Source organism: Sarcophilus harrisii, chromosome 3 (genome assembly GCF_902635505.1).
Source record: "Sarcophilus harrisii chromosome 3, mSarHar1.11, whole genome shotgun sequence".
Taxonomy (NCBI): Eukaryota; Metazoa; Chordata; class Mammalia; order Dasyuromorphia; family Dasyuridae; genus Sarcophilus; species Sarcophilus harrisii.
In genome coordinates, this window is record NC_045428.1 from 453815024 (window position 1) to 453829803 (window position 14780).

The window sequence follows — 14780 nt, forward strand, 5'->3', positions numbered from 1 at the left end:
AAAAGTCAATGTTGAAAACTATCTTTATATGTAATTAGAAAAAAAAAATACTATTCAGAAATTATGTGGAAGGTGAGGTAGGAAAACATTACTTTGATTAGGACCTATCAAAAAGTAGAATGAAATAAACTCAAGAACAAATTCCAAGATCAAGTAGTAGCTAATCATTCTAATGAACTGCAGAGTGCAGAGAATGGTCTTGAATGTGTTCCAAGAATATTAATAAGAACTGCAAAATAAGGGAGAAATCTTAACAAAAGAACATGTTACTTAGACAGCTGGAGAAAGGGAAGGCAATCTTCTTACGCCTATCTAAAAAAGGCCCAGGCTCATCATCCTGGATACCCTGAAGCTGTCATTACATTAGCTTCTTAGTTGTACAGAGGTTTCTTCCTATTGTACATGCCAAGAATCACAGGAACCTAATAATATTGACATCTAAAATATAAGCATGAACAGTGATACCTCAAACACTGGCATGTCCTGATTTCACAGCTTTCCAAGCTAGTATCTTAGTTTCCAGGCACATTCCAACCAATGATGAACCAAAACAACCAAATCCTGGGTCAGCAATCCAAAATGCTAAATACAAATCTCCAGGCGGCTAGAGCCAAACCAGGAAATAGCCATATATCACCAACACCAGCAGCAGACAAAAGAATGAGTTCTTGCAATTGTCAAAAGGAAAGTGAAACCTAAAATCTAGGAAGCACAGAAATGAAAAAGCAAAAACAGAAACAGAAACAGAAAACAACTGCAAACATCAGCAAGAGTCAGCAGCAAGGCACACTACACAGATGTGGTCACAGGGACTAGCCAGAGAAGGGACAGAACGCCAGACAGGACACAGGGGCTTGCTGCCCAGAGCCAGCCTGAGGCAGGACTTACTCATCGTTTTACACACAGCCATACAATAGTCCTCAGACTCAAAATTGTTCCTGTTGCCTCCGCAGCCGCCATATATAAAGCGCACGCATTTTCCCTTGGAGAGGTCGAAGTACCAGCGGGGCATCACGGCCCGGCAGGGCCCTGTCATCGCCTCCTGGGAGCAGACAGCTGTGTGGAGATGGGTTAGAGTGTCAGCAGGAAAGAGGCAGCAGCTTCAAATGCTTTTAACATGCTACAGACCGGCAGCCTTTGGGTAAGGTTAATGTTGTAGGTTATGCAACATCCAGGAAGCATCAAAATTGGAAAATCAGTGCCAAGTATTTTATCAGCTACCTGACTGTTCACAACCTCCAAGGGTTCTTAATTTAAAAAGGTAAGCAACTATCAAGAAAATGCAAGTTAAAAGTCATTTGCACTGGATGATGCCTATGACAATATCATGAATAGATGACAGATGGAGGTATCTGTAATGTTCAACTAGAGGCCTGGAATCTTCCATAGCTCTACTTCCTAAATATAGACACTTGACCATGGCTTATGCCTGTCTTTATTTTTCAGCTCTACAATGGACTCTTTAACATGCAACCTTCTCTAATTTCAGGAAATTACCTTATCTCTTCAGTATGCTATTAAACCTGTTAGATAATTTTTACCTAAGAGATTAAAATTTTTTTCCTTGATTCAGTAACATACAGGTAAACTAATTTTGTAATCAATATTTCTAACTATGAAATGCTGCTCTGGACAGTAACAGCAATCTATACTTTGGAGAAAAGAGAAGTGAAAGGGACTTTATTACATATACATAATATAGATGGATAGGAACAAATGTCTCTATGAATATATGTACATGTGTGTATATGTAAACATATTACTACATATGTATGTATGTATGTATATAGATACATAGAGGAAGGACAGAGAAAGGGACTTTCCACTTGGGTCAAGATCTCATTAGCATATTTAACATATGTTTACCATATCGATTAAAGTAGACTATCATGCCTCTCATTTCCTAATAAAAGGAAGCAAGCAGTCTTAAAAAAAAAAAACAAACAAAAAAAAAAACACCCCAAAAAATTATAAATATTCCAACTGGTGGTAAGGCCTTAAATATGCCGATATCCTATTGTATGATTATATCAAAAGAAAATTGCTTATGATTCAATCTAGTATCTTTCTCACAACATATATTCGCTGCTAGGGGCACTTTGCCAAGAAAAGTACTTACCAACTGTCAAAATGGGATTATTAATGCACTCCTGACAGTTCATTTCACTTTTTGTGCAATACAAGCACTATTCTTTAATTTCTGATTTACAAAGTGATTAAAATTGAAGTACTAACAATAATAGGATTCAATTATAATATGAATTGAAAAGCCATGGTCTTACCCACAGACAAGGCAGGAATTACCTTTAACATCATGAGTTATTTCCTTCTCAGAGAGAGTCCCATCACTGCTAGGTTCAGTTGGAGTCTCTTCAACATAGCCATCTACTTTGTAGTTGTTATCATAGTAATAATCACGATCTTCTACCACTTCTTCTTCCTCCTCTTCCTCTTCCTCCTCCTCCTCTTCTTCATCCCCTTCCTCCTCATCATCTTCTATAGCTGCTTCTGTGAAGTCTTCTATATCTGCCTCAGTAGGAAATTCACTGGAAGATCAAAATTAGAATTAAGGATTATTTTAATCCTACATACACAAATTCTAACCTACCAAATGATTCTTAGCACTCACACATAAGTTTTCCTATAAAGGTTTCAATTGTCAAAACATGGTGATATGGCTTGGAACAATCTAAACCTTAATTATTACTAAGATTCTTCATGACTGACTATGAGATTATTTTAATTAGCTACTTCAGGATGAAATGAAGTCTGCTTCCATATTCTCCTTCTAGAAGATTTCCCCTTCTAAAAGTGACATGGAGCCTGATGTGTGTACACTAACAAAACAAACTTTTTCTAAACTCAGAAAAATATTACCTTTTATAAATGTCATAGTCTTCATCTTCTTCTTCATCTTCATCTGCATCCTCATCTTCATCTTCCTCTTTTGAGGAAATGGATTCAACTATTTTTGTTTGGGGGCAGCACACATACTCAGTGCCATGAAACTGGTCAAGCCCACAAGGTAGTAGCATGCCATAACTATACAAAGTCATTCCCTGAGACATACATGCCTAGAAGAGAAACAGAGATCAATATAGTGAATATACTTTACTGTGAATTTGGTTCAAATATTTCCCATTTCTACCATAGCACTTACCTACAGAAATACCTTATGGAGGGGTTAGGGGGTGGCGAGAAATCAAAGTCATTATCTAAAATTGGAGAGAATCAGAGCATCCTGGAGATAGATTATCTAAATCCAACCTGCTCTTTGATTCTGTTTTTTATGCAAACAAGAAAACTGATAACTAGAAAGGCAAGAGAGGTTTGTTCTAAGATCACAAAACAATTTAAGGGCAGAGTCATAACAAATTCAAATTCCCTAAATAAATATAAGACTCTTTCCTTTATACCAGCTTCTATGAATTTCCTGAAACACAATAATTTATATTACTCTGAACAGGTTAACACTCTATTCCTATCACCAAAAAGGAAAGCTATATGTCAGTCATTTTGGGAGATTCACAAATTTTGTTGTAATTTACTATGGGGCACATGTGCAAAAATCAGATTTTTTTCATTTACTTAACAAAACAGAAACAAAAAACAAGATTTCCATTGCTATCTATACAAATATGCTAACATACTGGCTGTTAGTGGCTATTACTTGTCAGTAAACCAATGTGCTTTTAGTAAGGACCTAATATTTTCAGGCACTAAATACTCATCTTTGAACTTGAACAACCTAGCAATCACAGATCTAGTATATGCACTGCCATATCATCAATGACAAACTCTGTTCACAAAGATTACTAATTTTCCACTACAGTTTTCTTATTAGAACACTCATATCTCAACTCTGATAAAATTAGCTCTTCTCAAAAATACAATAATCTAAGACAATTCCAAAAGACATGTGACAGAAAATGCCATCCACATTCAGAAAAAGAACTATGGAATATGAAATGCAGGCGGGAAAAAAAAGCATACTAATTTCACTTTTTATTTGTTTTTTGGTTTTTTCCTTTCTTGTAGTTTTCCCCTCTTGCTCTGATTCTTTTTATATAACATGACTAATATAGAAATATGTTTAACAGGATTCACAGTACAATCTTACAACATTGAATGTTGAAAACTATCGTTACATATAATTGAAAAAATTAAAATATTCTTAAATGCAAAAAAAAAATTCATAAAGACAAAATAAATCAAATAAAGTACAAGCTAAGTATTCATAATTCTCATTTGTACTTAGCCTTCTTTTCTTTCTTCTTTTTTTTTTTTCTTACCTCTTTTGTCACAGCATGCCAGTGCTGGTGATACTCGCATACATCGGTTTTCTCTTTATGGAAAAACTGACACCTCTCTGGGACCAGTAGAACATCACTTACAAATTCACCCACTGGGGGAAAAAAAAGGCTTATCAGAAGCAAATTTGGTTTTCAGATTTGTTGAACAAAGTAATCTACCAAGCAAGCACAAATATTTAAGGCTATTTATAGAAATAATGACAACTCTACTTGTAATTCATTTGAAAATTACTTTATATTCCCACAGCCACCCCAAAAATAAACTGGTTTCAAGTGACTTTGCTGGTCTAGCAAAATTTAGGTTTCAAACAACATCTCACACCAAATAACCCTGATAACCTCCAAATGGATATAGAAACCAAATATAAAAGGCCACATTGTAAACTAATTGAAGGAACAAGAAAATAGACACCTTTGTTACCAGAGATAGAGAACTTTCTTGGACAAACACGTGGGAGGAAAGGATCAAAATAAACAAAATGAACAATTTTGATTATAGAAAAACTAATACCTTTTGCTCAAAGAAGATTGAATTGGTACTCAATAAATATAGAATTAAGCCATTCCACAATAAATAAATGGTTTAAGAATAAACAGATATTTCTCAAAGGGCAAGTCATCAACAACTATATAAAAAACAATCCAAATTATTGAATAAGAAAAAAATGAAAATTACAACTATTATGAAGTTCTATCTCACATCCATCAGACTGCTCAAGAGGACAAAAAAGGAAAAGGGCAAATGCTGGAGGGAATAAAGAAAAAAAGGTACATTTTTGGTACTCTTTGTAGAGCTGTGAATTAGTACAGCCATTAAAAAAAAAGTTTATTATTGTATGCAAAAAATTCACTGATAGGGGAATGCCCCTTGACCTATCTATCAATATCACCATTAGGCACATGTTCAAGAAACATCAAGGAAAAAGGAAAAGAATCAATATGTAACAAATATATTGTGATAGCCCTTTTTTTCCTAACAGACAACTGAAACTAAAGCTCTGCTTAAAAACTAAGCAATGGCAGGACAAATCTTGTTACATAAATATAACAATATTTTATTGTGGCATAAAAATAACAAGGAATAGATCAGAGAAACCTGGGAAAACTAGCATAAGTGATACAAAGTAAGACATCAGAACAACATATATAATTAGCACCAACACTGTAAATAAAACCAACCTAAAATACTTAAGAACACTTGAGGACGAAATAGTGATAATGATGCCAAAAGAAGCAAGAAATACTGTTTATTCATTAAAGTATTTTTTAAATACACATAAGAGAATAAGGTTCAAAGGGAAACAAACAGCTGTACTAATATGCCAAATTTAGTAATACTCTTTTAAAAAAATTAACCTTTAAAATAATGTTAGGTTTTCTTTTTGCTGTTTACCTTTCTGTATTTCTCTTTAGTACAATTGTTTGAAGATAAGATTTTATTTATTTCTGGCTTTTTGAATAGAAATAACTGAAAGTTCCTTGCTTCACTGAAGATCCATCTCCTTCTCTGAATGATGATGTTGAGTCTCCCTGGGTGGTTGATTCTTGATTGTGTAAACCAGGTCCCTTGTTTTCCAGAATATGATATTCCAGGTCCTCGGATCTTTTATTATAGAAGCTGCCAAATTCTGGGTAATACTGGTATTTCTCCTTGATATTTTAAAATTTTTTTTTGGGGGGGGGGAGGGGGAGAAGGGGCGTGTAGCTTGTAATATTTTTTTCTTGAGATGGTAGTTCTAACTAATGCTCCTTGGGGCTTTCCTCATAAGATCTCTTTCTGGAGGTGATCAATGGATTCTTTCAATGACTATTTTGCTTTCCGGTTCAACTATATCAGGGAAATGTTTCTGGATGACCTCTTGAAGAATGTTTTCCAGGGTTTTTTTTTTTTTTTTTTTTTTTGGTTGTGACCTTCACATAGACCAATAATTTTTAAACTGTGTCTCCCTGGATCTATTTTCCAGGCCAGCTGTTTTTCTAATGAGGTATTTTACATTTTCTTTCATTTTTTCATTCTTTTTAGTCTGACTGAGTCTTGATGTCTCATAGCTTCCATTTGTGCTGTTCCAGTTTTTAACATATGATTTTCTTCAATTAGCTTTTCTATCTCTTTTTCCATTTGATTAATTCTACTTTTCTTCCGTGGATTTTTTTTTTTTTTTTGACCAATTACATTTTTTAAGGGACTGTTTTCCTTTTCCAAGCTACTGACTATCTCTTACATATACCTTTTATTTCTTTTTTCATTTTTCTTCTACCTCTCTTACTTGCCTTTTAAAATTTTTTAAGAGCACTTCTAAGAAGCTTCTTTGAGGTTGAGTCCAATTCATATAATCCTTTGAGATTTCCCATGTAGGCATTTTGTCCTCATCTAAGTTGGTGATCTGGTGGTCTTCTCTGTTCACCATAGTAGCTTTCTATGGTTAAGGTTCTTTTCTTGCCAATTTTCTTTTTTTTCTCCTATTTTATTAGGTTGATCTCTGTAGACAGTGGCCCACCAGCCATTTTTGTAGCGGCAAGGAACTGGAAACTGAGTGGATACCCATCCTGAATGGCTGAATAAATTGTGGTATGTGAATGTTATGAAATAGTATTGTTCTATAGGAAATGACCAGCAGGATGATTTCAAAAAGGCCTGGAAAGACTTACATGAACTGATGCTAAATGAAATGAGCAGAACCAGGAGATCATTATACACGGCAACAAGACTATAAGATGATCAATTCTGATGGAAGTGGCTCTCTTCCACAATGAGATGATTCAAACCAGTTCCACTTGTGCAGTAACAAAGAGAACCATCTACACCCAGAGAGAAAACACGGGAACAGAGTGTGGAACACCACATAGCATTCTCTTTCTCTGTTATTTGCTTGCATTTTATTTTCTTTCTCAGTTTTCCTTTTCTTCATTCTTGATCTGATTTTTCTTGTGCATCAAGATAACTGTATAAATATGTATACAATGTTGGGCATGTATTTCAACATATTTAACATGTATTAGACTACTGGCTAGCTAGGGGAGGGGGTGTGGAGGAGGGGAAAAGTTGGAACAAAAGGTTATACAAGGGTCAATGTTGGGGAAATTATGCTTTTGCATATGCTTTGTAAATAAAAAGCTTTAATAATAAAATTTAAAAAACAAAAACAAAACAAAAAACAACTGTGCATACCCTTTGTCCAGCAGTGCCACTACTGGGGTCTTATATCCCAAAGAGACCAAAGAACAGAAAAAAGGACCTACATGAGCAAAAATGTTTGTAGCACTCTTTTTTATGGTAGCAAAGAATTGGGAAATGAGTAGATGCTCATCAACTGGGGAATGGGTGAACAAGTTATGATATATGAAAATAATGGAATATTATTGTTACATAAAAAATGATGAACAAATTGATTTTAGAAAGGCCTGGAAAGATTTACATGAACTGATGATGCCGAGTGAAACAAGCAGAACCAGGAATACATTGTACATAGAACAGGAAGATTGTTCAATGATCAACTATGATAGACTTGGACCTTCTCAGAGGTACAGTGAACCAAGGCAATCCCAATGAACTATAGAGACTGAATATAAATCAACCCATGCTATATTCAAAGAAAAATATAGTTCTTGTAAAAAAAATAGTCAAACAAAATAAATTCTCATCTTGGCTAAGTCATGCAATAATGCTTCATCATAGGTGCTCTGGAATCGGGGCTTGTCATTGCAATGACCAGAGTTCTCCTACATTTCAAAACTGTTTTTCTATAAAAAGGTGATGGATGAAATTGGCAAACCTGACAAAAGAAAGCAAAATGAAAAATGCTAGAGAAGCTCTGGGAAACAGGGTTTTTAATACTCTCTTGGTGAAGATGTGAACTGGGTCCAGCCATTCGAGAAAGCAATTTGGAACTATGTCACTAAACTATTAAATTCTACATATAGGACAGCTAGATGGCACAGTGGATAGAGCATCCATCCAGGAATCAGGAGGACCCAAGCTCAAATCTGACTTTGGAACTTAACACTTACTAGACCTAATTATTAGGTGTGTGACCTTGGGCAAGTCACTTAACACCCCAACTGCCTCTCAAAAAGAAATTTTACATACCCTTTAACTCTGTAGTAACCGCTTTTAGTCTATACTACAAAGAGATCAAAAAAAGGAGAAAGAATTCAAAATTTACAAACACATTTACAGTAGTCCTTTTTTGGAAAGAATTAAATATTTGAGAATGGCTAAATAAGTTATAGTACATAAAGGTGACATAATAGTATTGTATTCTAAGAAATATGATGGGGAATAGCTTCAGAAAAATTTAGAATGATGCAATTGATTCAAAGTGAACTAAGCAGAAACAGGAGGACAATTTACTGCATAACTAAAAAACAGTAACTCTGAATGACACAATGATCAACTACAATTCTAAAGGACTCATATGACAAAACATGCAACCCATCTGCAGATAAAGAGCTGCTGGAGTCAAAGTGTAGACTGAAGCAACATTGGAAAGAGGACATTGAAAAGAGGACAAGTTATTTTAGGATAATTTTTTTTTAATAATCTATGGTTATTAATTAATTTTAAAAATTGTTCTTCTGATTCTGTTCACCTCATTCTAAGTTCGTGCAAGCCCTCCAAAGTTTCCCTGAAACTGTTTTGCCAGTTATATTCCATTATAATTATAAACCACAATTTCTTCAGCTACTATCCAAGTTCCCTGTATTTTGAAATTTTATTTTTGCTAATACAAAAAACTTTTGTACATATGGATCCTTTTAGGTTAAATATCTATTTATTAATGGTATTATTTGGTCAAGAGTATGATCATTTTAATAATTTTTTTTCATATTGCTTTGCAAAAATGCTTATCTGACCATCAATTCATCTCTTCAACAGAAAACTGGTATGCCTATTTTCCCATAGCCCTTCTAACATTTGTTATGATCTTAAAAATTAAATTTTTACGAGGCAAGTAGGGGATGCAATGGATAAAGTGCCAAATCTTGCCAGAGTCCCTTAACCTATGTTTTTCTCAGTTTTTTCAACTATACAAAATAGGGAGAATCTGTGAGGATCAAATGAAATGGAATTTTTTAAAGCTTAACAGACAGTACCTGGAACATAGTTAGGCATTACATAAATGCTTAGCATCATCCTATCAGCAAATCTGCCACAATGATTTTTTCCCAGTTAATTTTTTTCCCCTTCTACTTCCTCTAATTTAAACCTATAATATTCCTTTTTCATTCAGTGAATGGTATATGACTAATAAGTATAGATGGGTTTTCCATTTACATTATCTTTTCCCTCAAACTTTACTATTTCCTTGGAAGGTATAACCATCTTTCCATTCTCCTAATCTTCTTAATTTCCTCCCCTCTTCATCTCTAAATCTACAAATCTATAAATTTAAGCTGCATCCTTCAACATTATTTATAATCTTTGTTCACCAAATGCGATGGTCTGTTTGACTCAATAATCTTTCTGCTATATTTTATACCATTGATCATGTCTTTCTCCTGGATTTTCTCTCTCTCTTAATTCTCCATCTTAGACAATTTTATCCATTCTCCCTAGCTGATAATTGTTTACAGATCATTGCCCCTAACTAAGAAGAGCCGTAAAATTCTCCATTCTTGGTTTCCTCTCTATGGACTCTATCTCCACTGATCCTTCAAAGAGCTGCCAAAATGATTTTTCTAAAATGTAGGTCCAAAGATATAATTTCTTTATGCTCAAGAAACTCCAAGTAGAATTCCCTAATCCTATTTACTCTATGATTAAGTATTTTTTTCATCCTTATCTTTTTATTTTATGTTTTTGCATGAGTTCTACAGCATACACAATTATTAGCTCAGTAGTATACGTGTATAATTAATAAATAAATGCATGTGTTTATATATAGATACGAGTGAATGTGGAATTTTAAAAAAACTGATTGGAGTATATAATCAAAAAAAATCTGGCAACTACTGAAAAACTAAGTAACTTATTCTTCAGAGTCACATGACCAAGCTATGTCTGAGGCAAGGCAGGATTTGAACATAGGTGGTCTTCACTCCGAGGTTAGCTCTCAATTCATTATGCTATGCTGTTTCTCAGTAATATCATTGTAAAAATTAAATACTCAATTCTACTTATATAGCAATGAACTTGTAATAATTTACTGATTCAATTACAGCTGATTTGTAAGAAATATTTAAATGACATAATCAGAAAAAGAATGAAAACTTAACTTTAAAAAATCCATTTCTATAATCAGTCTTAATTATATAAAGGAATGATTACCAAATTTTTGTTTACTTTTGTTGAATTCTTACTCTGAATAGTCTATGAAAAAGTAAGACTTACCAGATAGAAGAATTCTGTTTTAAGGTTGTGGAAGGTTTTATGACAGGATAAATTTATATTTTTGTAAGCCACAGAGCTTAATACAATTTTTTCTTTTAATTAGAATCCTGGTTTTAATTGGGTAAGAAATAATAGCTATGGTCTAAAAAGTAAAGTCACAGGATAAAAGATGCAAAATGCTCATTCATTCATAGAACAATATAAATAATAGTGGTTAACTGGGATCTGGAGGTTTTTTTCTTTTTATGGTTGCTAAAATTCTCTTCCATGACAAAAGACTGTCTCCTATACTCCCCTAATATTTCCCATTTCTCATCTGATACTAAATCCCAAGGAGGTGGAAATAAGTCTTATTCCTAACTATCACAGTTTCAAAGTATCTAATTTACTAAAAGATCAGTCTAGCTTCCCAAAGGAATGGAGAAACTTCTATCTTTCCTGGGAATATGCAATGGGCTTCAGTTTTGAAATGGCCTTCATTTGAGAAGTAATTCTCACCAATAAATATTTACATTCTATAAAAATGAACTGGACCTCAAGGATCAAATTTCATATAGTATGGTAAAGTTAAGTTTCATAGAACATTTTCAAATGGCTCAATCACCCCCTCCAATAAGAATAAAATATTTAATTTATAGATTAGTTGTCCTAAAGAAACCAAATTATAGTTGTTAAAAATTGGTATTTCACTGCTTCAAGGATCAGTTTTGAGGGATTTTAAAAATTAATCATCTGAAAAGACAGATGAAGCCACACACTTTTTCAAAAGATCTACAAACCAATTCAGAAGTATTTATTTATTAGAAGATCATAAAGGTCTATATTATACATGAATTCAATCCCACTTTCCTAGCCAATAAATCAATGTTTAGAAAACATTATTTTTGCAGTAAAGAAACTTTTACCTTTTCTTGTTTCTGAATAACTATCTCCACTTCCATTATTCTGTTATTTTTTACTAAATATGAAAATGATTACTAGTAATGTGGAAAATAATGGAGCTATTACTATTAAGTACTGAATTAGAACTTCTACTGGAAATATATTAACTTAAATCCAAACAGTTTTACCAAAGTATATTTTAGAATTCTTTCAGGGATCATGGAAAAAACTTCATGACTAGAGAAGAAGAAAAAAAGCTACACAATACTTAAGATTACTATATTTTAGCCACATCAGTTACCAATATAAGATTACTGTATTTTAGCCACATCAGTTACCAATAACCTTTAAACCACTTTCAAGCTTAGTAATCAAGGCAATATTTTAAGAAGTCTAATGCTAGCAAAAATCAATACTCAAAAGATAAAGTAAACAATTTGTGGCACTCAAATTGATTGTAAGAGGTACTGCCTATTAAGTAAAGCTCTTCTCCATCCTGATCTTTCTTGACCACTTTTCCTTTATTCTTCTTCTATCAATATATTTGAGTTTATCAGGAACAATCACAGTCACTGCTAAGTCACTGATAGGCTAGTCCAACAAGCAGTTTGAATACCATAGATAAATTCATTTTTATGAAAAAAAAAAAAAAAAAAAAAAAGCCAACACAATTAAACAAAAACCAAAAACTTTTTCTAAGGACTAATTAATACATATAATGTATACCAAATACCAAGGAATGGATATAAAAATGATTAAAAGATTTTGTCACTGTCTTCAATGAACTTTTAATTCATAAATATGATACATAAATTGAAAATTGAAAAATAAACAATATAAAATACAGTGTGAATAAAATGTTATTTAAAAGTTCACGAGAAAAAGATGACCTAAAGCGACAAAGATTTAAAAAAAAAAAAGGAAAAAGGAAAAACTGATACTAATAAGCTTTGATGGCTCATTTGAAAAGTAAGTAGGCCCTATTCCCTATTAGTTTCTATTAAATAACACTTTATTTTTTCAAGGAATTTAAAAAAAAAATCTTGTGGTTAGAAGTCATTAATGTAAAGAAGACAAGGATTCTGACTTGTAATTAGTACCTAGGTAGTACTAGTTACTATACTGAGACTAGCTAAGGAACCTTTCCCAATGTCAGAAGCAATCCTACCTTATTCCAGGGAATAGATAAAGGATAACTTGTTTCTACCCTGAGATTTCAAAAACTTCACCCGGAAGATTGTACTAAAGAAATCCCTCATAATTATTAGTTATTAAAATCTTATAGTAGTCATTGTTTCCCTAGGTAAAGTCACTTAACTAACATTTTTAATGCAGAAATCAAGGAACAAATGTTGCTTTGAAGAGGAAAACTCAAGGAAAGAAAGTGAGTGAATCACATTATTTAGAAATAAAAGGGACCTTAGAAATCATTGATAATCCTATCCCCTTCACATTTTCAGATGAAAAAAGAAAGGCCTAGAAAGATAAATGAAAATCTAAAAGGAACAAGCAGAGCAGATATAAGGAATAAAAAACAGGAAAGGGTATTTTTGCCAGCAATTCAGATTTGCTGATACCCATATCCTCCATGCCTTGAATTAGAAGTGGATAGACCAGCTATAAAAGCACTTAGTACTCCCAATTCTTTCTTAGTATCTTTCCTAGAGTTGCTAGAGATCTGTTGATTAAAAGCCTGAAACAACCAACCAGTCAGCACACTACCAGACTCTACCATTTTCCCCAAACTAAGTTCATGAAGGTCTGGAATGATTCCTCAAATTACTACCCTTGAGAAAGTTTTAACCACTGACAATATTCAAGGCCTAAACAAGTTAAATGTCTAGTATCTTATTCAATGATCAAAAAGCAAACAGATTTGGGATGTCTATTTCTAAAACACAAAAAAATGTATTTTATGCATTTTCTTGATTGGCAGCATCACCATTTAGCTAAGTATTGCTTCAAAATTCTGTCATTTCAGGGCAGCTAGATGGCGCTGTGGATAGAGCACCAGCCCTGAAGTCAGAAGAACATGAGTTGTTCAAATAGGAACTCAGACACATAACACTTCCTAGCAGTGTGGGAAAATCACTTAACCCCAATTGCCTCAGCAAAAAAAGAAAAAGAAAAAGAAAAGAAAAATCTGCCATATCTGAGATAGATAATAAACTATCTCTAATTTAATAGGATAGTCTCAAATATTATTATTGCCTAATATTTCATAAGACAGCCTGGCATCAGCTACCTTAGCTGTTCTTTAGTTGATACTGTCTGAGTCCTTACTACTCCACACCTTACCATTGTAATATGCCCTAGTTTTCAGTCTACTGGAATAATCATTAAGAACTCGGGGTCATTTCCAATGAACAAATTGCTGAGTAATGACTTTAGAGGAGTGGGACTTTTAACAATTTGAAAAAACAAGTTTACAGCATTTGGCAAATGGATTGAGAAGGCAATCTCAAGGTAATTATCACAAACAAAACTAAGTACGAATATCAAGACATTAATTTGTAGTAGTATCAAAAATTATCTTTCTGAAAAATCATAACAGACATTTTCCCCCCATCAGAGACAATTGTTCAAATTAGAAATTTGCGCAAAATTTGCAAATGTTATTAGTATATTAACTAGTATCTAAATATGTATGTTTATACAAATATCTTGTTAGGTGTGGCTCTTCTAAAACTCTGAAGGTGATATGCTGTTCTAATTAAATGCAGAGAAACCTGTTGTGAATTAATGAAAACTTAGATCTATATCTTCTTTGATCATAGGATGATGGGAGTATATCCACAGAGCCAACAACCTAAAGCCTTTAAATGAATATACCATAAAAATGATGCATTTCAACTAATTATCAAAACACACAAACATCTTCCCTTCCCTTTCCCCATTCAATGAGCATTAAATAAAACAAAATGCTATTTATATTTGCTAAATCTCTATTTTCCTGTTATGGAAAAAATGATTTTTACTACTCTACTTTTCAAGGTTAACTTCCAAAACAAATTATAAATATGGTAAGTACAAGTTATTCTGGAAAATGGAATACAACTGAGCAATTGAAGCAATAATCTTATCCCCTATTGTAATGGGCTGAGGCTTGAGTTGATGCACTGAGATCCCAAGCACGTGAGGCTAAATACTAATTGGACTATACTCTATTAATATATATGCTTGGATAAAGAATGGCCCCCACCCACTCTCTGTGCAAGTCCTGATATGTTGTATAGGAAATGACGATTTTGGTG

The 14780-nt window shown here is 33.2% G+C and overlaps 1 protein-coding gene across 6 annotated transcripts in view; it reads right to left on the bottom strand.

Moving 5' to 3' along the window:
- The window catches only part of APLP2 (amyloid beta precursor like protein 2), a 100724-nt gene that overhangs the window by 18805 nt on the left and 67139 nt on the right, over positions 1-14780 (bottom strand). For 4 of the 6 annotated variants that reach the window (XM_023499554.2, XM_031960889.1, XM_012545148.3 and 1 more), the window contains exons 4-7: positions 4293-4405; positions 2878-3074; positions 2305-2546; positions 889-1056 (exon numbers count right to left, since the gene is read on the bottom strand). In XM_023499554.2, the coding sequence (XP_023355322.2) occupies positions 889-1056; positions 2305-2546; positions 2878-3074; positions 4293-4405 (720 nt within the window). The remainder of the gene's footprint in view (positions 1-888; positions 1057-2304; positions 2547-2877; positions 3075-4292; positions 4406-14780) is intronic. The other 2 variants (XM_031960891.1, XM_012545149.3) reach the window with 1 other exon arrangement.